Source organism: Macrobrachium rosenbergii, chromosome 3, assembly GCF_040412425.1.
Source record: "Macrobrachium rosenbergii isolate ZJJX-2024 chromosome 3, ASM4041242v1, whole genome shotgun sequence".
NCBI lineage: Eukaryota > Metazoa > Arthropoda > Malacostraca > Decapoda > Palaemonidae > Macrobrachium > Macrobrachium rosenbergii.
In genome coordinates, this window is record NC_089743.1 from 3,989,107 (window position 1) to 4,011,283 (window position 22,177).

The window sequence follows — 22,177 nt, forward strand, 5'->3', positions numbered from 1 at the left end:
TAAAACTGCAAAGCATTCTTATATTGTATATCTCATAGAACAGACAATTCATCTTGAAGAAGCTGGTAAGAGTGACTCTGCTATGGACAGTTTTCATTACGGATAAACCTTCATACAGAATTTAAAGCAACAACACTGAAAACATCATAGGAAGATGTATATCTAAAATGGATAATGAAAAACAGCATTTTACTATAGCCTATATACAGTAAATGTTATTTAAAAATATCTTACAAAAATACTTATTCCATACAATAATGGACGGTATATTTTGCATGTGATGTAGTAGACAATGCAATATATTTTTTGTCTTGCCTGAGTAGTCTTATATAATAAATTAAATATTTTCATTTAAATTTCTAAGTAATACACTAAATCATTTAATATTTTCATTTCAACTTCTACAGAATATATAAAATACTCAACATTTCCAATTTAAATACTGTGGACAAAGACAACACGACCCTTGGTTTGCACAGAAAGCAATTATATAGTTATAATATACAGCATGCCAAAGTAACAAAAACTTAAATCTACTGAGGCAGCTGTAAGAATTTGGAACATTCTCATTCTGTACAATTTCATCAATACTATATTCTTAAAAATCATCTTGCTTATTTTAATAATTGTGACTAAATTTATATACTAGTTACTTAGAAAATACTAATTTAACACATTAATTAGGATATCACTGTATATTATGAAAAATGTCATAGTAAGAGGTGATATGGACGGTTAATAAACTCACATTCTTCAGTAATCATTCAAAGAGAATCTTAAAATAACCAAGTCAGTCTGAATAGCTACTTTTTCCAAGTAGCTATTACATGGCATCCTTGTGTTCACAAACACCTTGTACTGTAGTGATCAAATTTGATTTTAGTGTTGACTCCTTGCAACAGCAAAATAAAATGAACAAACTTACTCAGTTTCATCATGAAACAACAAAACCTCTTAAAACCAACTAGACCTGATAGAATCTAAGCAAGACCCAGTCTAGAGGGTATGAACATCTGTATGCCCTTCAAGATCCTTTTGCTTCAAGCTAAACATCATTAAATTATTACATCTCGATAATGATAACAGTTTATTTGAGCGAGTGCTACTATTCACTACTGTGTTCTTAACAGGCAACAGGACCTACTACTCTCCCCTATATACACTTCATGGTCTGCTGGTATGAATTAACAGTCATCTGATTTGAGAGTCATTCAACATCTTGTCGTTAATCTCACAAGCCATTCAACTAAAATACTAACATCATAATGCAGTCATACAATTTTCTTTTTAATAGCTTATACCTTAAAATTTTTCACAATTTATGGCTGACAATTTTTAAAATTTGTAAAAAAATGTCTAAAGACCTGATTAAGAAATTAATCGTTTAAAAAGGGAAATCAGCCAAAATTTTGTTTCAAACACAGTGCCATGATTTTAGTAAAATCTTTCCTGGTATTCTGTCCAGGTACTTAAACTACAAACTTGAAAATGGAAAGTATGAAAAAACAGCCATCCTGCACTCTTATCCCAAACTTCTGCAGTTTAAAAAAAACAGCTATCCTGTACTCTTATCACAAACTTCTGCAAAATACATCACAAAGTGAAGCAATGCAAAGTTAATCATAACACACAATTAGCAAGTTATCAATTTTCATGTAAACTTAGTTACCAGTATTGGAATTTTAAGGATTAACCATTGCTTTGGAAGTACAGCAACTTTAATATACATGATACTATACTGTTGAAAGTTTAAATATCTTTTATGGCTCTTTAAAAAAAGAAATAATTCAGATTCAATCTGCATAATTTTCAGATCCATTCAGAACCAGGCTTTATCTTAAGACACACCTGTATTATCCAACCATAAACAGTAATTTATTCTAAAAGACTGAGCTAGGTCAACTTGGACAGCTAAACAGATCATCAAATAAAAATGTAATGCAAAATATTCATGTGCATACATTAGGCAGAAACCTTGCCTAACCAAAATACTGTTAACATCTTGAAAGTTGTAATGGACTAATAACAATACAAAATTAATTATACAAAAATAACTTTTTCAAACTGTTTTTAATATGGAAAAAAAGCAATGTACTGTATATGAATAGGCATTTCCCAAATTGGAAAATTTTGTTAATCCTTATATAACCTGTGACACAAATTTAAAGCCAGTTATTTTCATACACGATACAACATTTTGAAGTGTTACTTTTTTCCATCCACATTGTTAAACAACAGATTTACTATCTGAGCCTTTAAATGTAACCGTGTGAAGACATCTCATGAGCAAATTGTCCTTGAGGCTCCATATGCATCACATTGGATGCCATTCTCTTTCGGTCTCTGGCTTCGTATGTCTCCTGAAAAGTAAGGCTGGATTTAGATTGTTGAAAATGAATTTCAATTTACTATGCATTTAACTTCCAGAAAATTTCCAGAAATGTTAGTTGCACCGCATAACCTCCTGAATAAAAAAAAAAAAAAAAAAGAATTATGGCACGAAACGCTGGCATCTAGCAAGAAAATTGTTTTTAAAAGCCTCAAATCTATTGACATCTTAAGAAAACGAAATGAATGTGAAAAGCCATGTTTTTGATGGCCAGCCCTGTAAGAGGTGAGATTTTCAGCCTGGTGGTTTAATCAAACAATATTTAGACTAATTACTCACTGTTAGTACACTCTCAATTCAGTTAATTGAACTGCATGACTGAAATGGTTATGAATTATAAAAAATACTATACTATAAATAGCACAGTAGTATTTCTCTCTCCCTCTTTCAATGTTATTAGTTCTCTGCATGAGATACACACAGACAAGTTTAACGAAGTTACACCAATTCAGTCTGCTATGCTTTCCCATTAAATAAACAAACAACCCAGGGCTTGAGGCCACTGTAAAGGTTGCTGAGAAGTGTCCTGCACTGTTGCACATTATCCTAGAGACTGAACATATACACATGATCAGCACTCAAGCACCCTCGCTACACAAAGCTAGGACCATAGGAACCAGGTATTTGTTGCCAATGACTCACCTGGTAGACCTGTAGGCCACCTAAAACCCCCATCCCCAGCTTTCAGAGTCAGTTGGGTCATGCTGACAGTGTCTCATGACTATACCATCATGCTGGTAAGTCTAGGCAAAACCAACCGTTGATGTAACCTAAATGTAGGGGATTACAAACTACCACAATTCAAGGCCCTTTAACACAGCTTGTATGCCCTGGATCACTCTTTCAGCTCCTCCCCTATCTTAATCCCCAGAGGCTAATTACTGCCTTCATTAATAAAATGTGATGTTTTTGGGGAACCTCCTTCTGGGCAAGAATACTGTTGAAATTTTGTGAACTGTTGACCCTGGATGATACAATGACCTCTTCAACCTTTATTGCAAGTCTGCCCTAACCCAGCACACCCCCCACCCCCCGGTTAGTGCCGTCAGTGAACCTCATGCAGTGCACTGTAGGCATTACTTAGGTTCTTTGCAGCCTCCCTTCAGCCCCTAGCTGCAACTCCTTTAGTTTTTTTTACTGTACTGTACCTCCTTTCATATTCTCTTTCTTCCATCATTTTCACCCTCTCTAACAATTGATTCAGTGCAACTGCGAGGGTTTTCCTCCCTGTTACACCTTTTAAACCTTTAACTGTCAATTTCCGTTTCAGCACTGAATGACCCCATAGGCCCCAGTGCTTGGCTCTTGGCCTAAATTCTGTATTCAGTCTAACCCAGCCCACAACACATCCTCACAGCAAGTGCTGAAAGAGTTAATCAACCTCAGCCAGATAGGTTCCAGTCTAAAAATAGAACACTGGTTCTTAATATGATTCAGGGCTGCTTTTACGACCTTGGTATCCAGCTTGAATGACAAAGGATTGGAAGAGCTTGGTACCTGGAAACATTAACTCTTGAGTTAATGCTTCTGTAGAGTACCTTCTTAAGAGTTAATGCATCTTCAGAGTACCTTACACTACGAGGAACTTGAGGTGTTGTTTTTGTGTCCTACAAACATAGAAAAGACCCAGGGCTCACTTGTCATTTTGCCATGTCTTACAGCTTTTTCAACAGTACAGTAATCCTTCAATTATCCGGAACTCACCATTATCCGACACACTTTTACCTGGAACTGAGGCCCAGAGATATATGATATATTCAAATTTTAAAAAATTAAAAAACACTGCCCTCTCATGGTTGGCAATGCTGTGTGGCCTCAGGAAAATGTTGGTAACACTGCTTACACTCAGACAGACTAAGAAAGGGTTTTTGGGGGATGGAGGAGGCCTCAAAAAGTTTCCAAGGTTGGGGGGATCGGATGGATGGGCACCATGGGAGAGGAGGGGCAGTGTGGAGAGAGATAGAGAGAACAATAACAGTTATGTTTACATCGAAGCCTGAGTACAGTAACACGCACACATTCCTTTAATTTTTTATTAATAGTTTATGCTACAGTACTCATTTATATAAATATTTTTACTGTATTTTCTCATTTTTTATTTTTTCAAATCAAAAGTTAATGCTATAGTGTGTGTAGGGTACATACGCATGCACAAACTCATTCCATGCCATCAGGTGAACTTTCTATAGCCTGTTTGGTTTTGTCTTGCCTGCATATGAAATTTGCATTTTAAATATTTTTATGGTGATGAGAGATGAAAATCAGCAGTGAAATGAAATATGGTACAGTAAATTTAGCATAGCGAAAAAATATGGCAGCAGCAAGTACCTACATATGAACTTTCCGCACTCATTTTCGATTATGGCATGTACAGTATTGAGATGAACTTCCTGGAGTTTTGTTTCATGTTTTTATGATTATATATATAGTAGTTCATATTTCATTTAAATATATGTATATATATATATATATATATTACAGTATATAGATATGATTATATATATAATTATATATATATATATATTATATATATATATATATATATATATATATATATATATATATATATATATATATATATATATATATATATATATATATATATATATATATATATATATATATATATATATATATATATATATATATATATATATATATATATATATATATATATATATATATATATATATATATATATATATATATAATCTATGATACTGTACATATCTTTTAATGAAATGTGAACTACTATACCATAATCATAAAAACATGAAACAAAAAAAACTCCAGGAAGTTCACGATGCCATCAAATGAGTGCGTGCATATGTAGGTACTTGTTGCCATATTTTTTGCTTTGCTTGATTTACTGTACCATATTTCATTTTACCTCTCATCACCATAAAACTATTTAAAATGCAAATTTCATATGCAGGCAAGACAAAACCAAACAGGCTATAGAAAGTTCACCTGATGGCATGGAATGAGTTTGTGCATGCGTATGTACCCTACACACACTATAGCATTTATCTTTTGATTTGAAAAAATAAAAAATGAGAAAATACGGTAAAAATATTTATATAAATGAGTACTGTAGCATAAACTATTAATAAAAAATTACAGGAATGTGTGCGTGTTACTGTACTTAGGCTTCGATGTAAACATAACTGTTTATTGTTCTCTCTATCTCTCTCAACACTGCCCCTCCTCTCCCATGGTGCCCATCCATCCGATCCCCCCAACCTTGGAAACTTTTTGAAGTCTCCTCCATCCCCCAAAAACCAGTTCTTAGTCTGAGTGTAAGCAGTGTTACCAACATTTTCCTGAGGCCACACAGTTGTCAACCATGAGAGGGCAGTGTTTTTTAATTTTTTTAAATTTGAATATATCATATATCTCTGGGCCTCAGTTCCAGGTAAAGGTGTGTCGGATAATGGTGGGTTCCGGATAATTGACGGATTACTGTACTGCTGAAAAAGCTATAAGACATGGCAAAATGACAAGTGAGCCATGGGTCTTTTCTATGCTTGCAGGACACAAAAACAACACCTCAAGTTCCCCGTAGTGTTAGGTACTCTAAAGATTCATTAACTCTTAAAGAAGGTACTCTACAGAAGCATTAACTCTAAGTTAATGCTTCTGGAGTCCCCTTGGCCTAGTTTCCCCCTTTTACCAAGCTCTTCCAATCCTTTGTCATTCAAGCTGGATACCAAGGTCATAAAAGCAGCCCTGAATTATATTAAGAACCAGTGCTCTATCTTCAGACTGGAACCTATCTGGCTGAGGTTGATGAACTCTTTCAGCACTTGCTGTGAGGATGTGTTGTGGGCTGGGTTAGACTGAATACAGAATTTAGGCCAAGAGCCAAGCACTGGGGCCTATGGGGTCATTCAGTGCTGAAATGGAAATTGACAGTAAAAGGTTTAAAAGGTGTAACAGGAGGAAAACCTCGCAGTTGCACTATGAATCAATTGTTAGGAGAGGGTGGAAAGTAAGATGGAAGAAAGAGAATATGAAAGGAGGTACAGTACAGTAAAAAAAACTAAAGGAGTTGCAGCTAGGGGCTGAAGGGAGGCTGCAAAGAACCCAAGTAATGCCTACAGTGCACTGCATGAGGTTCACTGACGGCACGTTGACAAAGTATACAGATTGATTCTTAGTTCCTAGATTCTTAAAATGACACCGAAGTCTTTGTACTGCTAACTAAGGCTGTGACTGAGATCAAAGGGAACAAACATTTTTAGGTGAATATCTAGCTTTTGGGGGTTGTCACTGAATGACTACATTAAAGTGAGGTGTGATGGCTAAGGCTGCAATTCCTGACTATTATCTGAAGTTGTGGGTATCTCCAGCTAGGTTCAAGGAAAAAGCCACTCTCTCTCTATGCCATCAGATGAGTAGTACTGTAGAAGGAAAAAACATAGCATCTTCCAAAGCCATCCTTAGCATGCTGTCTAGCTTCAAAATGGAATCAGAGTGGTTTGCTTGGTGAAAAAAAAAAGGCCTGGAACATCTACATTTGTCATCAATTCATCCTGAGAGTAATCCTTAATGTCTCAAAGATAAATGAAAAACAAAGATCTGTGCGATGATGTTGCCATCAAAGTTCCCAATCCTTCCAATGTTTTAGTGTTTCCATCAGGATTTTCAAAGCAAAGTGACCAACCTCTGCCAAATGCACCAAAGACTTATATTTATGGAGTACCCTTTGTTGATAGCCATGCTTTACTTGTCGTTAGCATTTCTTTTGACTGTACCTTTAAGAGAGAAGAATCCTTTTAGTGTCGAACATATTTCCCCTTCAGCTCTTAGTGAGCTCAAAATGTTATAATGCTAATGATCTCATGCTAGTACTCTAGATTCCTAGTTTTTTCTAGTCATAAAAAGATAATACCTGTTCTAGATTATTCCCTTAACTGCATTGCTTCATCAGTTAAAAACAGTTGTGATAATAAACAAGAGACTAACTGATGAATTTAAGATATAAAAGAAACTAAAATACTATGCTTGGGTAACTGCAAGATTAGTACTGCCTGTCTTCGTCTCTGGCAAAGAGGCTACAGCATATTTTCCACTGGCAAGCCTGCCCCTGACAAACAAGACCACCCCTAACAAACCAGGACCACCTTTGCTGGATGCTCCCTAGGACACAAAAATGACATTTTTATGATAAAATAAAGGTTTATAAGTACTTACCAAATAACTACATAGCTATTAGTTTCCAACTATTGTGGCAACTTAAATCTGAAATTTGTGGTAGCATTCTATTGTTTTGGTTTAGGTAACTCACCCTGCCTACTTTCAGGGAAGGATAGGTACAACACAGCTGAATAAATCAATTCATTTATTCAGCTATGTCCATGAGAGGGGAGGGGAAAGGGCTCTGATCATGTACTTACTTGGTAAGTATATATAAAACTTTATTTTATCATAAAAATGTCATTTTTATTTAAGTAACTTACCAAGTAACTACATAGCTGAACCCCACATTGACAGGAGGTGGGATATATGGACATACACTACTCAAAAACACTCAGTAACAGAGGTGAATTTGAAATAGAAAATGTAACTAGCATTGGTAAAATGCTTGTTGTAACCTTACCTGGTGAGAGAGCTACCGCAGGAAGATACTGCCTCTGGTCGGTGCTCATCTCGACCTGTAGTGGCATGGTGGTAAAGCCAAGGGGCGCCTTTACTTCAGTGGGAGCTTTGCAGCCAAGGAGTACTCCGGTGGCTACCAAAGCATTACAATATCAAACAAGAGCCCTTGCCCTGGGCGCAGTACCAAAAAACACCCAGATAACTCTGTTACCCACACATCACATAAAATCAGATAAACACTACCCATTCATTAAACGACACAACAACTGTTGGGTACTCCAGGTACACAGTACCCGCAAGCTTCCCAAAACTCGACAACCTGTATCAAGGCGAGAAGATAGCTAAACAGAAGGAAAACCTCCTATCCTTCTTCCCCCAATACCATGCCAGCCATGGATAATGGACCTAAGGTACTGCAGTTATCACATGCTGTTTCTACATCACAAAAATAAAAATTGGCAAACACTAACTTACACCACCAAAAGGTAGAGTGCATGATTGTGGAAAGAGATAAGTTAAGCTTGAAGGCCAGCAAAGTGGCTGCTGCCCTAATCTCGTGGGCTTGACTTTACAAATAGGAAAGTCATCTTCTCGAGTTTCTGAGTTGGACTCTGAGATTACGTCCTTCAAGAAAAATGCCAAAGTGTTCTTGGACAGCGGACAGGTTGGATCCTTGACTGAGCACCAGAGGTTAGGAGATGTACCTCTTAGTTCTCTTGAGATAATGCCTTAACACTCTTACCAGACAAAGAGGTCTCTCTTGGTCTCTTAGTCTGAGGATGTTCGTCAAGCTCTTGATAGGAAACACACAGGGACAGGGATTGGATGAAGTTTCGTTCTTCGCTAAAAATCCCATAGTAAACGAGCAGACCACATCTCCTTGCGCAAAACCAACTATTTTGTTCAAGGCCTGCAGTTCTCTAATCCTTTTAGCCATAGCCAAAGCTACTAAAAAGAGGGTTTTCTTAGTTAGATCCTCAGGGATGAGGATTGAGGGGGCTCAAATGGAGGGCCCGAAAGCCATTTCAAAACAACATCTAAGTTTCAAGACACTGAAGCTGTCTTTTCTTGTTTTGATAGTTCAAACTCAAAAAAAGCCCTCTAAAAAGGTGTTTTTTTAAATTACGATATGGTCAGCCTAAGAAAAGGTGGTTTTTTTTTTTTTTTTTTTTTAGATTTGGTCAGCCTGGGAAAAGGGGCTTTTTTTTTATTTTGATTTCGTCAGTCTTGGAAAAGGTGCTTTTTTTTATTTCAATTTGGTCAGCTTAGGAAAAGGGTTTTTTTTTTTTATTTGGTCATCCAAAGAAAAGGTGTTTTTTTAAATTTAGATTTGGTCAGCCTAGGAAAAGTTACTTTTTTAAATTTCAATTTGGTCAGCCAAGTATAAAAAAAACCTTTTCCTAGGCTGGCCAAATCGAAATTAAAGAAAAGCACCTTTTCTTAGGCTGACCAATCAATCATTTCCTGTGACACCCATGGGGATGCAAAGGGCCTTGATGAACTCGCGTCACCCCATTCTGTCCTGGGCTAACTCCTCAAGATTTCCCCAACATATGTCTCCTGCTTCCCGCCTCATTGTCCTTAACCACGTCTCCTTTGGCCTACCTCTACCTCCACCTCTTCTACCAAGGGCAACCCACCCCTGTGTATCTGACCAAATTGAAATAAAAAAAAACTTTTCCTAGGCTGACCAATTGAAATAAAAAAAAAAGGACCTTTTCCTAGGCTGACCAAATCGAAATTAAAAAAAGCACCTTTTCGGATGTTTTTTAATATTTCGAGTTGGTCAGCCTATGAAAAGGTGCTTTTTATTGTTCTGAAATGAAAACTATTGTGCCGGCTTTTGTCTGTCCGTCCGCATTATTTCTGTCTGCACTACTTCTGTTCACCCTCAGATCTTAAAAACTACTTACACTAGAGGGCTTCAAACTGGTATGTTGATCACCCACCCTCCAATCATCAAACTTATCAAACTGCAGCCCTCTAGCCTCAGTAGTTTTTATTTTGCTTAAGGTTGAAGTTAGCCATAATCGTGCATCATGCAACGATATAGGCCAGGCCACCACCGGGCTGTGGTTAAAGTTTCATGGGCCATGGCTCAAACAGCATTATACTGAGATCACCAAAAGATAGATCTATTTTCGGTGGCTTTGATTATACGATGTACAGAAAACCCGATAGCGCCGAAGAAACTTTGGTGCACTTTTTATTTGTTTTTATAAGATACTGGTATCATGGGCATTTAGCCCAATAAAGGTGTGTCTGGGTCCAAGTATCTACTTGGAGAAAATGACCTACACCAAAGGTCTTCTCATGCATTTTCCATAATTCATCTTGAACACAGGGTATATTATTAAATTTCCCAATACTTTTCACAAACCAGACAACGTGCTATGAATTTTTAACATTTTCTCATTATTTATATAAACAATTACAACAAGAATAATGTAATTAATTATGATTTATTTTTGCTGGTGCATTTCTTCCCCAGTAATATTTCAAAACTTCCTATATTACTTGGTTATGATAACCAAATGCTGAGTAATACCATTAAGCACAGAGAGAAAGTAGAAATTTTTTAATTGATTTACATGAGGGACATGGAAGGCATACTGCTTACATTTTGATCATTCTAATCTGCAGAGTGCTATAATTCTAGCTTAAACTGAAAATTTTACAAATATATGATTTTGTACTTTTCTCCTTGCACTGTGTAACCACAATCACAGAATTAAAATGAATTAAACTGCCAAATATCTTACTATTAAAGGTTAATTGGTGTTTGAAGCAACCATCATATTAATCTACCAATAATTTGTAACAATACAGCAAATCTTTTCTGTTCCATATTATAACATCTTTTTTAATGAACCACATGACAGAAATAAAACCAATATGCCATAAAAAAACTTTTTTCAACTTACATGAAGTAAAGTCAGACCTGCAAAGGCATGGATTCCTCCTGCTATGACTGCAAAAGCATAGGACCAAGAAAGGTAGTTGAAATTGGGGTTCAATAACCAATCCCTTGACCAACACATAATGCCAAAGACTAGCACAGCAAAGAAGATAGAAACAACTGTAAAAGAATAACATAATCATATAAACAGTATTATTGCAAGAATAACATTCATATAAACAAGTTCAAGTTTCATGGTAAAAGTTATTTGGAAGAGCCCCTGAATTTTTAAAAAATAAAACCATCAATCAGTGTTGTTTTTACATGAGATACCTATCAAATGTTTGGTCAGACTGTGATAAACAGAAGAATCTGTCAGGTTTTGAAAAACAGGATTTAAGTTATATAATTATGAGAGGACCAAGTCAGAATATAGCTTTTCTGTACAAGAAATCACATTAATAACAGGGTATGGTCAGGCTCCAACTATACTGTCATGTTCTTCCAGTTTTTCAGTTCATTATACATTGGAGGAAATACCTTTTTCCTTCCTATCATTCATTATACAGCAGGGAATATAACTTTTTCTCCTTGTGGATAGCACAGACAAATCCGTCTCGTGAACTCCGCATATTAACAGATGGCCTAAATGTAAAATGTTGTATTTTACATCAAGATTAATGTTTATTAAAACAAAAAATTAATAATCACATAGCAACTGGGTATTTCTATTAATAAGTAAAATGTATTAAGATATGAAAATCATTAAGCAGAATATTTCAAATTTTATGCAAAAATTAATATCCTAGAGTGATCTGGAACAACCTGAATCATAATCAAACTTAACCTGTGTATGTAGTATTTTACCAATGGGTAAAATACTATTTTCATTTGCCCTGCATCCCCCAGATGCTTGACTCATTGCCACTGTTTGGGGCTTAGAAGATGGCAGCTGTGATATATCGCAGTGCTCTGATGAGGTTAAGACATCAAAGCTCAGGAAGTCTTGCACCCTAGCTGCTGACCTAACAACTTGTAATCAGGGTTTTCTAGGTAACAATTTCATTTTTCTCTTCTTCCATCGAAACAGACTTTGCAACAAAGACTAAAATGACTTGGAGTATGGAAAATTCTGCTCCTAAAACTTTGAAGGAGGGCGGAGTTGGAAGGCATACCTCTATACTTGTAAAACTGGAGTACCTGACATGGCTGAGTGAGAGGAAAACTTTAATGTCTAACCCTGCCATCAGTGTAGGGTCTGATCTCAAAAAGCTTTATGGCACTGAGGGTAATATGTATATTCAGGTGGGTCTCCCGAGGCAGCTGCCTTTTTAAAGGTAGCAATACTGTTCCTCCCCTAAATGGGGCCCACTGTACAAAGGGAGCCCATCTTCAATTAATTTTATATTTCTGTCCTATGAATATAAATCCTCAGCCTTCAATGTCTGACACACCCTTGATTCAGCGTTTGGATTCTTGCAATCAAGTAAAAAATAATTGAAATAACATTAGTATAACCTTTTGAAATTAAAAACAAAAAGCAAAACTAAATTCATGCAGGGTCAAACCATGACCCTTTTGATTCTCTGTTCGAAAATGAAAATTGGTCAAGGTTCTTAATATGCTACTGGAAAGTGAAAACCAAATATCATCACTATGATCTGAAAACTACTGGACATTCAATATCTTAAATGACTTTTGGAGACAAAGGCAAAAACATTGCTGGTTGAAGCAACTGTCAAAAATCAATGAGAATTATCTTGCATTACATTAAATAGATAACGTGGCAGTTAAACAAATGAAACTTGATAATTAGTGGTGTACTGGGAATAATCATACTCCCCAATAATAAAGATGAACCAATTGAAAAATATTTCACTAAACACTTAAAATTTAAAAGGATGCAATGATATGCAAAACAGTGAAAACTATGATATTCCAAGCAGGAAAAATAAAGAAACCACTTTAAAAGTACCACAAATAAAATATGAAGGCCAAGACCTTCCACTGAACATTAAAATTTTTATTACATGTAAAAATTGCAGTAACAAACAATAAAAAGTCATAGCAATCCAGATGTGCATACTGTGAAGCACATGATCACACAAAAAATGTGGAACTATGGTGAAACAATTTGTATAAACTGTGGTCAGAATCACTAGGCAAAATCTAAAGTGTGCATATTTTATATATAAAATACATAAAATTAAATCTACTTCATGAAAGAACTGCACTGTCTACAAGAGAAGCTAAACTGGAACTTATACAGGGTAGTTCAAGATAATAAGAGAAAATCATTAGAAAGAATTCATCCTAAAAACAAGAACCAAAAATTAAATGATCATAATAAAACTAATCCATCCATCAAACCAGAATACAAAATAAAAGAAACAACCAAAATCAAGAAACAAATAAACCAATATCATGCAGCAAAATTACAAACAGCTTTACAAATACCAAAACAATCAATAGAGGTTCCACCTCAAAATAAAGGTATACCATAAAAAAAACCATAGATCAAAATGAATACGTATGTAAGGGCAAATTTAATCAACACATCACCAGTATTTACAACAAAAATTCATAGTAAAAACAAGAGAGAGAAACACAATGACTAATGTGGAAGTTAATATATGCTTTGTTGTACTCTGCAGTAGACAAGAATAGAACATACCAAATTTTAAAGAAATTTGTATTTTGGCACTCCACTCCCCCTAACCTCCGAAATATTAACTCTTGGGCCAAAGGCCTACCTGACAACTCACTCTCCCCTCAAGAGAGAAGCACTGTATCTCCCATCTCTAAGGACAAGCTCTACTCCTATGCTGTTGTAACTCTGTAGGCCAAATAACAACTGAATGAAGGCCCTGTGGCCCTCGAGTCTATTTTGTGAGGATCCACTCAGACAAGGTCCATCAAACCATCTACCGCTTCTCTCCACCTTCACCTTTGGAGCGTGGGGTACCAGTCACAGTGGGCTAAGCCCTACAACATCAGGCTCCCCACCTCTTCTACGCCACAGCTACTGGACCCAGAGTCAAAGTTTCCAAGGGCTTGAGGACTAAGCATCTGAGGTAGAACATGAATATGGACTGCCTCCTCCATGCTCTCACCTTCATCCACCAAAGGGCCGAGTGGTTTTTCCCGTAGTCGACCATTGGGTCTAGCCCATGAATCTCATGGGCTTCACCTTACCTTGGAGGGCATTCCCTTCTGTGAGGGGTCATATGCCTTAGTTATGACCTTCCTCCACCAGGTGGTGGGGTTTTTCTGCATTTCCTTCTACTTACTACCCATACTCGGAATCAGAACAACCTCCGGCACTGAGGTCACTAGGCCTCTGCCTGCTCCAGGCAGTACCCAGCAAATCCCTCGTGTCATTCCCTGCTGCATCAACAAACTTGCCAAGGATGGGACATCAAAACTCCCCGAATCTCAGTTCTGGGACAGCAGGGTTCTGTGTCTTGGCCAGGAACTCTGTCACCAGCCTGAAGGACCTGGGGATTCAACCCTCTCAGTGGCATACCCTGTAGGACCAATCATGGGATGCCCCAGCCCTCCTGTCTGAGGCTCAGGTCAGGAGGGACACCATTTCCCACGCTGAGTACCTGCTTTCTACACTCTTCCGGGGCTTGTATGGGGAAGGAGGGGCCCTCTCAAGCTTACAAGGGCTCCAGCTACAACTCCCTTTGGGAGCCCTTACTACTCTAAGGGGCCTGATCACCTGATGCTCATGAAGGCCAGAAGTTCCCAGGACACTGACAAGCCTGTCCATCTCTGTCTGAACATTTGCAAGGAGGCTGCCTGTGTTCTTGGGCTGCTTCTCTTGAGAGTGCCTTACCTGCCACTCCGATGAATGCCTCTGCCTTGGCGACTGGCTCAGTTTCGATTGATTTATGTCTATTAAAACTGGTGTCACAACACCTAGGTTATTGACACCGTAATAAAATTATATAAGAAAATAAAAATAAGTTTAAAAGGAGTTTCACACAAAAAATATTTATAATCATACTTTATATGTATACAATCCCCAAATTTTGTTGAGAAGGCCTGCCTACCACACAAACATGTATAACTGCTCTATATTACAATCCTCCCCGAGAATTGTAGCTAGGATAAAATGTCATTCTCTGTCACATCCCCAGGACAGGAACGTATGTCTTACATTCCTAAGGCTGGGTCATTCGACCAGCAAATGTCTCACTGTCAAGGGCACAATACAATCACTGCAGACGAGGATTTTCCCGACATCAAGAACCCAAGAGTGAGTCTTGTATGTGCAACCCTTAGCCTGCACAACATCGTTTCTTGTCTCCTTGGCATACAGGGATATGAACAAAGAGATACTGATGACATAATACTGAGCATCTTTTGATTTGTTTCAATTCCTTCCCAAAAGGGACTGCCAAAGGCTTTTCATTTTCTGACCAACAAGTGGCTATACATCCCAATATGGTAGTAGGCATCTTCTGGGTTCTGGGGAGGTGACTGCTGACTTAGCAAGTTGATCAGCTGGCTCATTCCCAAGAATCCCAACATGGGAAGGCACCCAGCAAAAATTTACTTCTTTAATTCTTCTTTTCACTAAAAGCAGCCATTCCAATACCTTTAAAATCAGAGGGTTTAATGAGTTAACAGATTCCAACAACTGAAGACCACTTCTTGAGTCACAATATGTAGTAAAACTATTTCCATTCAGAGTTAAAATTTCCTTTAAGACCTTTAAAATTGCATGCAGTTCTGCTGTAAAAATAGATGCAACATATGATAATCTCCCACCTCTTTCTATATAAGGGAAGGCCACTCCAAAGGCGACACCAGCACCTGACTTTGAGCCATCCGTGAAAATTATAAAGAGTTATCATGTTGCGAGGAATGATCTAGAAATATTGACTGCATTGTCCCACTGGACATTTCTGCCTTGGTAAAATTCAAATACCTACATCATTTAAGCTCTGGAAGGTTCCAGAGGAACTGTCCGAATGCCTAGCCATTAAAATCTCATCCTTGGCAAGTTTAATTGCCTGGTTATACATTTGACTCTTAAAAGCAAATGGTTGAGGTTGCTCAGGGTGATTTTCACAAAATTGCCTATGCCTTATATTTCTCATACAAATGCTGGTTAAGGACTTAGGGAGCCTCTGAAATCCGTACCAGCTCCGAACCAGCATACGTTGGTAATGTAGATCTAGAGGCATCTCACTGGCATCTACAAGAATGCTCTCAGTGGAAGATGATTTAAATGTTCCTGTAGCTAATCTTATTCCTCCATGAAGGACTGAATTAAGCATTTTAAGGCTATTAGGCTTTGCTGAGATGTACACTTCACACCCTATGTTAATTTTGAAAAGGCTAAAGATTTTTATAGTCTCAACATCTGAGTTCAGTCTGTACCCCACAAAGCGTGGGACAGAACTTTTAGCACATTCACTGCTTTCAAGCATTTTGTCTTGATATATTTCATATGGAATCCAAGTCAGCTTGCTATCAAAAATCAACTCAAGAAACGTTGCTTCACAAAACATGGGATTCTCTGCCCATGTTTGAACAGATCTGGATCAGGATGGAATCCTCTTATACAGAAAAAGTGCATGATTACTGTTTTACTAGCAGAAAACCTAGAACCATTTATCTCAGCCCACTTTACTATATTATCAATGCAGAGCTGAGGGCAGCATTCAGCCACTACCATCCTTGTTGCTGCAAAAGATATCATAAGGTCATCAACAAAAAGGGTATATGTTACATCTGAGGGAATTTTTTTTGGATACCCAACTGATTGCCAAGGCAAACAAGGTTATGCTTCGAACACTTCCATGTGGCACTCCTTTTTGGTTGAATACATTCGATATTGCTGCTCCAACCTGAACCTATAATAACCTATTTTTTTAAAAATCCCTTGATAAAAAGAGGTAAATTGCTTCTCAAGTTACATTCATAAAGGACCCTCAGAATGCCATATCTCTGTGCTGTATCATAAGCCTTCTCAAAATCAAAGAAAACAGTCACATGGTGATGTTTGTTAGCAAAAGCTTCACATATTGAAGATTCCACTCGAGCCAGTACATCACTTGTCAAATGAGTACTTTGAAAACCACACTGTGCAGGTGACATATATTTACCACGCTCCAAGTACCACATCAAATGTGTGTTCTTACAAACATGTCAGTTCAATGGGACGATAATTCTGTTTCGAATGGTTCTTTCCCTGCCTTCAAGAATGGCAATAATTTCAACATCTCCCATAGCTTAGGGAAGATATGTTCTCAAAAAATTCTGTTAATAAGGCTTAATCTGAAAGATCTGGAATTTTTGGGGGTATGCTTAATCAGCGAATATGCTATATCATCCAGTCCAGGAGCTGATTCATTACATTTACTTACGGCTGATTTAAATCATCCAGTCCAGGAACTGGTTCATTACATTTACTTAAGGCTGATTCATATTCTCTCATAGTAAAAGGTACATTGTATTGTTCTCATAGTAAAAGGTACATTGTATTGTTCATTCCTGGATGTATTAAAATCAATTTCGACCTCTTCTATTAGCTAAATACAGTCTGTCATCATTTTTCTTTGCAACATTAGCAAAATGATTACCATACTCATTTGCCACTAACTGAGGAACTGCTACTTCATTACCACTGATCTTGAGGACTGGAGGTTCACAAGGAGTAAATTTCCTGCTATTTTTCTAACTCCCAAACTAAGATCAGGGTTGTTTATGAATTTAGTGAAAATACGAAAATTGTCCAAGATTCCTTTCGTGCCATTTTAATTTCCATGTGGAAATTAGCTCTTGCTTTTCACAATTTAATACGGTAATACTCACAGTTTCGTCTGCTATATCTGGTGAAAGCTGATCTCATAGTTTTATGAGTTTCCTGGTATTTACAAGTCCACCAGGGAACTGGTTGGCAGATAAACATACCTGAAATCCTAGGTCTTGATTGAAGACCAGCCGAAAACATAATCGTATTGAAAAAAATAGAGCATCATCTACACAGGGAAAGTCATTAGCTGAGACATCTGTTGAGCTGTGGTCCTGGAATGCTGACCAATCAGCTTTACCAATGTTCCATTTAGGTAACCTTGCAGATGGAGAATTTGACACTACATTTATTACTATTGGAGAGTGGTAAATCTTTCATTTATCACTCTCCAATTAAAATCAATAAGGCAGTCATCACTGATAATGTGACTGTTTGAACGTGAAAATGTGTAGACTCCCCTGTGGTGAGGATTCCCACATTTTCACTTTCTATGATGGAACACAGGCAATTTCCTCTTTGATTGGTAATGATATCACCCCAAAGAGGTTCTACTATTCATATCTCCCGCAATGACAACAGGATGTGGTGGTTGTTGAATAAGGGATTTAAATTCATCAATAGGGAAGACTTCACTAGGTGGTAGATAGAGCATACTGTATACTTTCTTTGCAAATGGATCAGCACACCTATCACTTGCAGTGTGGATTGGATACTAAAAGGATTTTGTGGGGTGTCATTACGAAAATATAAAATTACACCCCCTGTGGCTTCCAATATTTATGCTATAAGGGGAATGACAGGATGTATACTCTCGTGGGCTGGAACAAGTATTATTACCATTCATAGTCTCCTGCAAAGAGACACTTCTGATATGAGCAGTATTAGTTCTTCTCATTTAGCTCTTAATCCCTGTCAGTTTTACTGGAGAAAATTGATGAATTTTATTTAGATTTTAAGGCTGTTAGACTGGAGCCCCTTTTCAATGATTTTACTTTACTGCCTTGCTCCTGCTTTTTTCCAGAAGGCGACTAATTATTGATGACTGCCTTCCATTTTAATGCCGATGTGCTGCTTCCATGGAGGAGGAACCTGTCACAGATGGCAAAACCCCCCCCTAGTATCATGGGTGCTGGGCACCTTCAATGGCATCCTCATCAGTGAATTTCAAGCTCAGGAGCACCAGATAAAGCTGGTACTGCCTGAGGAGTGGTTGGAGAGTCAGACACAACTGGTGCTGCCTGAGGAGTGGTGAGAGAGTTGGACACAACTGGTTCAGCCTCCGAGTGCCAGGCATATCTGACACAGACTCCAAAGAGGCAGAAGCGCCATATACAACTAGTGCAGCCTCCAAAGAAGCATGAGTACCAGAAATCACTGGAGCTGCCTCTGCAGAGGCAGAAGAGTCAGAAATTACTGGCATAGCCTCCGAAAAGGCAGGAGTGTCAGAAATTACTGGCGCATCCCCCAAAGAGGCAGACGTACATGTCACCGATCTTCCTTCTGTATAACCAAAGGAAGCGCTTCTGGTAGCATTAACATTTCTTCTAAGATTCACAGCAATACTTGAAAAGGAATTTCCCGGTCTAAAACATTGGCTTAAAACTTTGTTTAGCTTCTGCAAATGTAATGCATTTCATTACTATAGTCTGTATCTCCTTTTCCATGATGTACACATCACAATTTTGTGAAAATAGATGGTTTTCTCCACAGTGTATACACTTTGCTTCTTTATGACATACATCATGTTCTGGTTCACTACACTTGTCACATGTGGCAGGCTTGCCTTGTACCTTCTTCCTACAAGACCCCACCATATGACCATATTCTTGACAATAAAAGCATCTCCTGGTCTTGGGATATATTGTTTAACCTTAAAATGTAACCATGCTGCTTTTATTACATTTGGTATGCGGGTTAAATTAAATGTAATTATTAAATTTGGTAGTGGAACTAAGGCTCTTGATCCTTTCAATTCTAATCACACCTTTAATCTTTTAATTCTTCTACAAGTTTCTCCTCCAAGTATGTCATCAGTTGGGGTGCATATATCATTCCTTTGGAGTGATTCCACAAAGCATGTAGTGAGCAGTCCACTTTAACTCCTCCAAGATGTGATAATACTTTTAATTTTTCACTTCTTTGACTGAGGTTGATTCTAATGTCAGTTTTCCTTGGCCTTCAAATGATAGGCTCTCAGCCACAACAATTTACAATGTCTCTGTAAACTTTAAAAATATCACAACTAGAATCTTCCAGATTAAAGGTCATATACTTATCATAAGAGGTTTCAAGTATTCTTGGTCCTATTTCACATACATTTCTGGTTATTTCCCTTTGCTCCACGCTGGAGAATAGGGTTTCAGTGTAATTACACTAGGTTTCCTAGCCTTTTCCAAATGCAGGTTGTCAGAGAAGGGTGCAGCAGTCATCATCTGTGCCGAAACAGTATCAACAGAGGGTCCAGGGGTACTCAATTCTTTATTCTTACTATTCATAAAGATCGAATATTAAAAAAACGGAAAAATTAAACTTGAAAACCTTAAAAAGATATCATCAGCCTTTCATGGAGTTTATTTTTCCACTAATGGCACAAGTGAGATCTGACTCCCAATGCCCACCCTAAACCCTACTCCACAGGGAATGGCACAACACAATTAGAGTGGCCCAATTTGGAATGAGAGTGTTACAAGAATGCAATCATCCCCACCCTAATCATATTATCAGCAAACAGGATAGAATACTGAGAGTCCTCGCCCCACAACCAGACTGCCCCTGGAATCCGTGGCCCAGTCCAGGAGAATAGTTCTGCCCTTGAGCTATCAATCTGATATCTCTCAGGTCCAAATATTATCAGGTAACTGATGATCGTACCACAGTTCCCACTATTTAGTTTCAGATATAGACCCAGTCCCAGCTTTATACCTTTTCCAATTTATAAGGTCAAATAAATTTTACCAAAAGTGAAAAATTCCTCAAATTTAACCCAAATGAGTATGTAAAAAATATAAAGGACTCTTGGACTCAAACCCAGGAACAAATTCCAGGGGTTCAAGAGCCCCCCTCACCACATCAGGGTGGTCCCACATCGAGGGGGGGGGGCTGTTTCGAAGGGTTACCTCTTCCTGGAGGAAGGCAAACCCTCCTAATGACATTCCTAATGACATCTCTCCCTGACATGCTATCTCCAGCAGAATGGCAACCCGTCGAAAGCAAGGGAAGAAGCACCAGAAACTTTGGGCAACAACAAGGCTTGGTGTCCAATGTATTGCTCAGCTCTTCTTCCATCAGTGTGAGTGCTCTCTCTGCCCCTGCCCCGACTCTCAGCTGACAGAGTCTCTCTCTCTCTCTCTCTCTCTCTCTCTCTCTCTCTCTCTCTCTCTCTCTCTCTCTCTCTCTCTCTCTCTCTGGAATTTGGATGGGGGGGAGGGAAGGGGGGAAGAAGGCAGGGAACCTTGACTACTTCTTGGGCATAGGCAGTTTCCCCTTCCTTACCCCTACTGTCAATGCCAGGGGAAGGTGGGGGGATTACCTGTGAGAAACTCACGTGGGCTGCCATGTTGGTTTTTCAATCCTTCTTGAAGGACGGCGAACATCTCTTTCATATTTCCACCGTCTCACCCATCAGTCCTTCCTTGACAGGGGCAGGAGGATTTCTTTAGCGCCACCACTGCTACTGAAGGAGGGTGGAGGGGAAGGGTTCTTGATTTCCTCAGTGAAAAATTTCCTTTGTTTCTGTCACTGTTCTCACTGGCACTCCACTAACTTTCACATTCTGAACACGTCATGTCTCTCAAACACTCATGAATTCAGCATGAGAGAACGCAGAATATGGACCTCCCATCACGGAGGCCTGAACTTATACGGGGCTTCTTTTTTCCCAAACAACAACAGGATTCAGGTTTCCAAGTAGCCATCACAAGAGCCAATGGGGTCACACATGGTACACACAAGGTGAACAACAATCACTGAAAACACACTAAAAATCATAAAAAAAAAAAAAAACTCTCAGGCACAGACACCAGACTACCTGTGGGGAACTGGAAACAATGGCCAAGGTAGGCTGGTGGAGTTCATGGCAGACACCCCAGGCATACATGAGATAAGCGTTTGTTTTTTATTCAGTACACAGTCAACACATGCAATGCACTGGATAACTCCATCGATGAAAAGCTGAGGTTTGAATCCCCGCAGGAACAAAAGAATTGTGACAATACAATAAGAAATTTAATAACATACAAACACAACCAACATCGTAACTCATGAAAAAGAATGTATATGTACCAAGCATTTGAAATACATATACAAAAAACCTATAAATGTTACAACTAAACATTTATATAAAATTCAAAAAAGATCTAAAACAGAAACTAATATTAATGAACCAGTTAGAGCCAAGAATAACAGACTAACTACAAATGATGAAAATCTTAAAAAAAAAAAAAAAAAAATATAACTCCAAATGTAATATGACTATACTAAAACAGTAAAACAGCAACTTCTGCACCCCATAAAAATA

General features: G+C 37.9%; 2 protein-coding genes across 10 annotated transcripts in view; one reads left to right on the forward strand and one right to left on the reverse strand.

Moving 5' to 3' along the window:
• Window positions 1–22,177, forward strand: part of LOC136852026 (uncharacterized) — a 180,310-nt gene that overhangs the window by 80,495 nt on the left and 77,638 nt on the right. The window lies entirely within an intron of this gene.
• The window catches only part of pck (Claudin superfamily protein pickel), a 37,617-nt gene continuing 15,627 nt past the window's right edge, over window positions 188–22,177 (reverse strand). For all 9 annotated transcript variants that reach the window (XM_067126461.1, XM_067126437.1, XM_067126441.1 and 6 more), the window contains 2 exons: window positions 10,915–11,069; window positions 188–2,360 (listed from right to left, as the gene is read on the reverse strand). In XM_067126461.1, coding sequence (XP_066982562.1) covers window positions 2,256–2,360; window positions 10,915–11,069 — 260 coding nt within the window. In that variant the 3' untranslated portion in view covers window positions 188–2,255. The remainder of the gene's footprint in view (window positions 2,361–10,914; window positions 11,070–22,177) is intronic.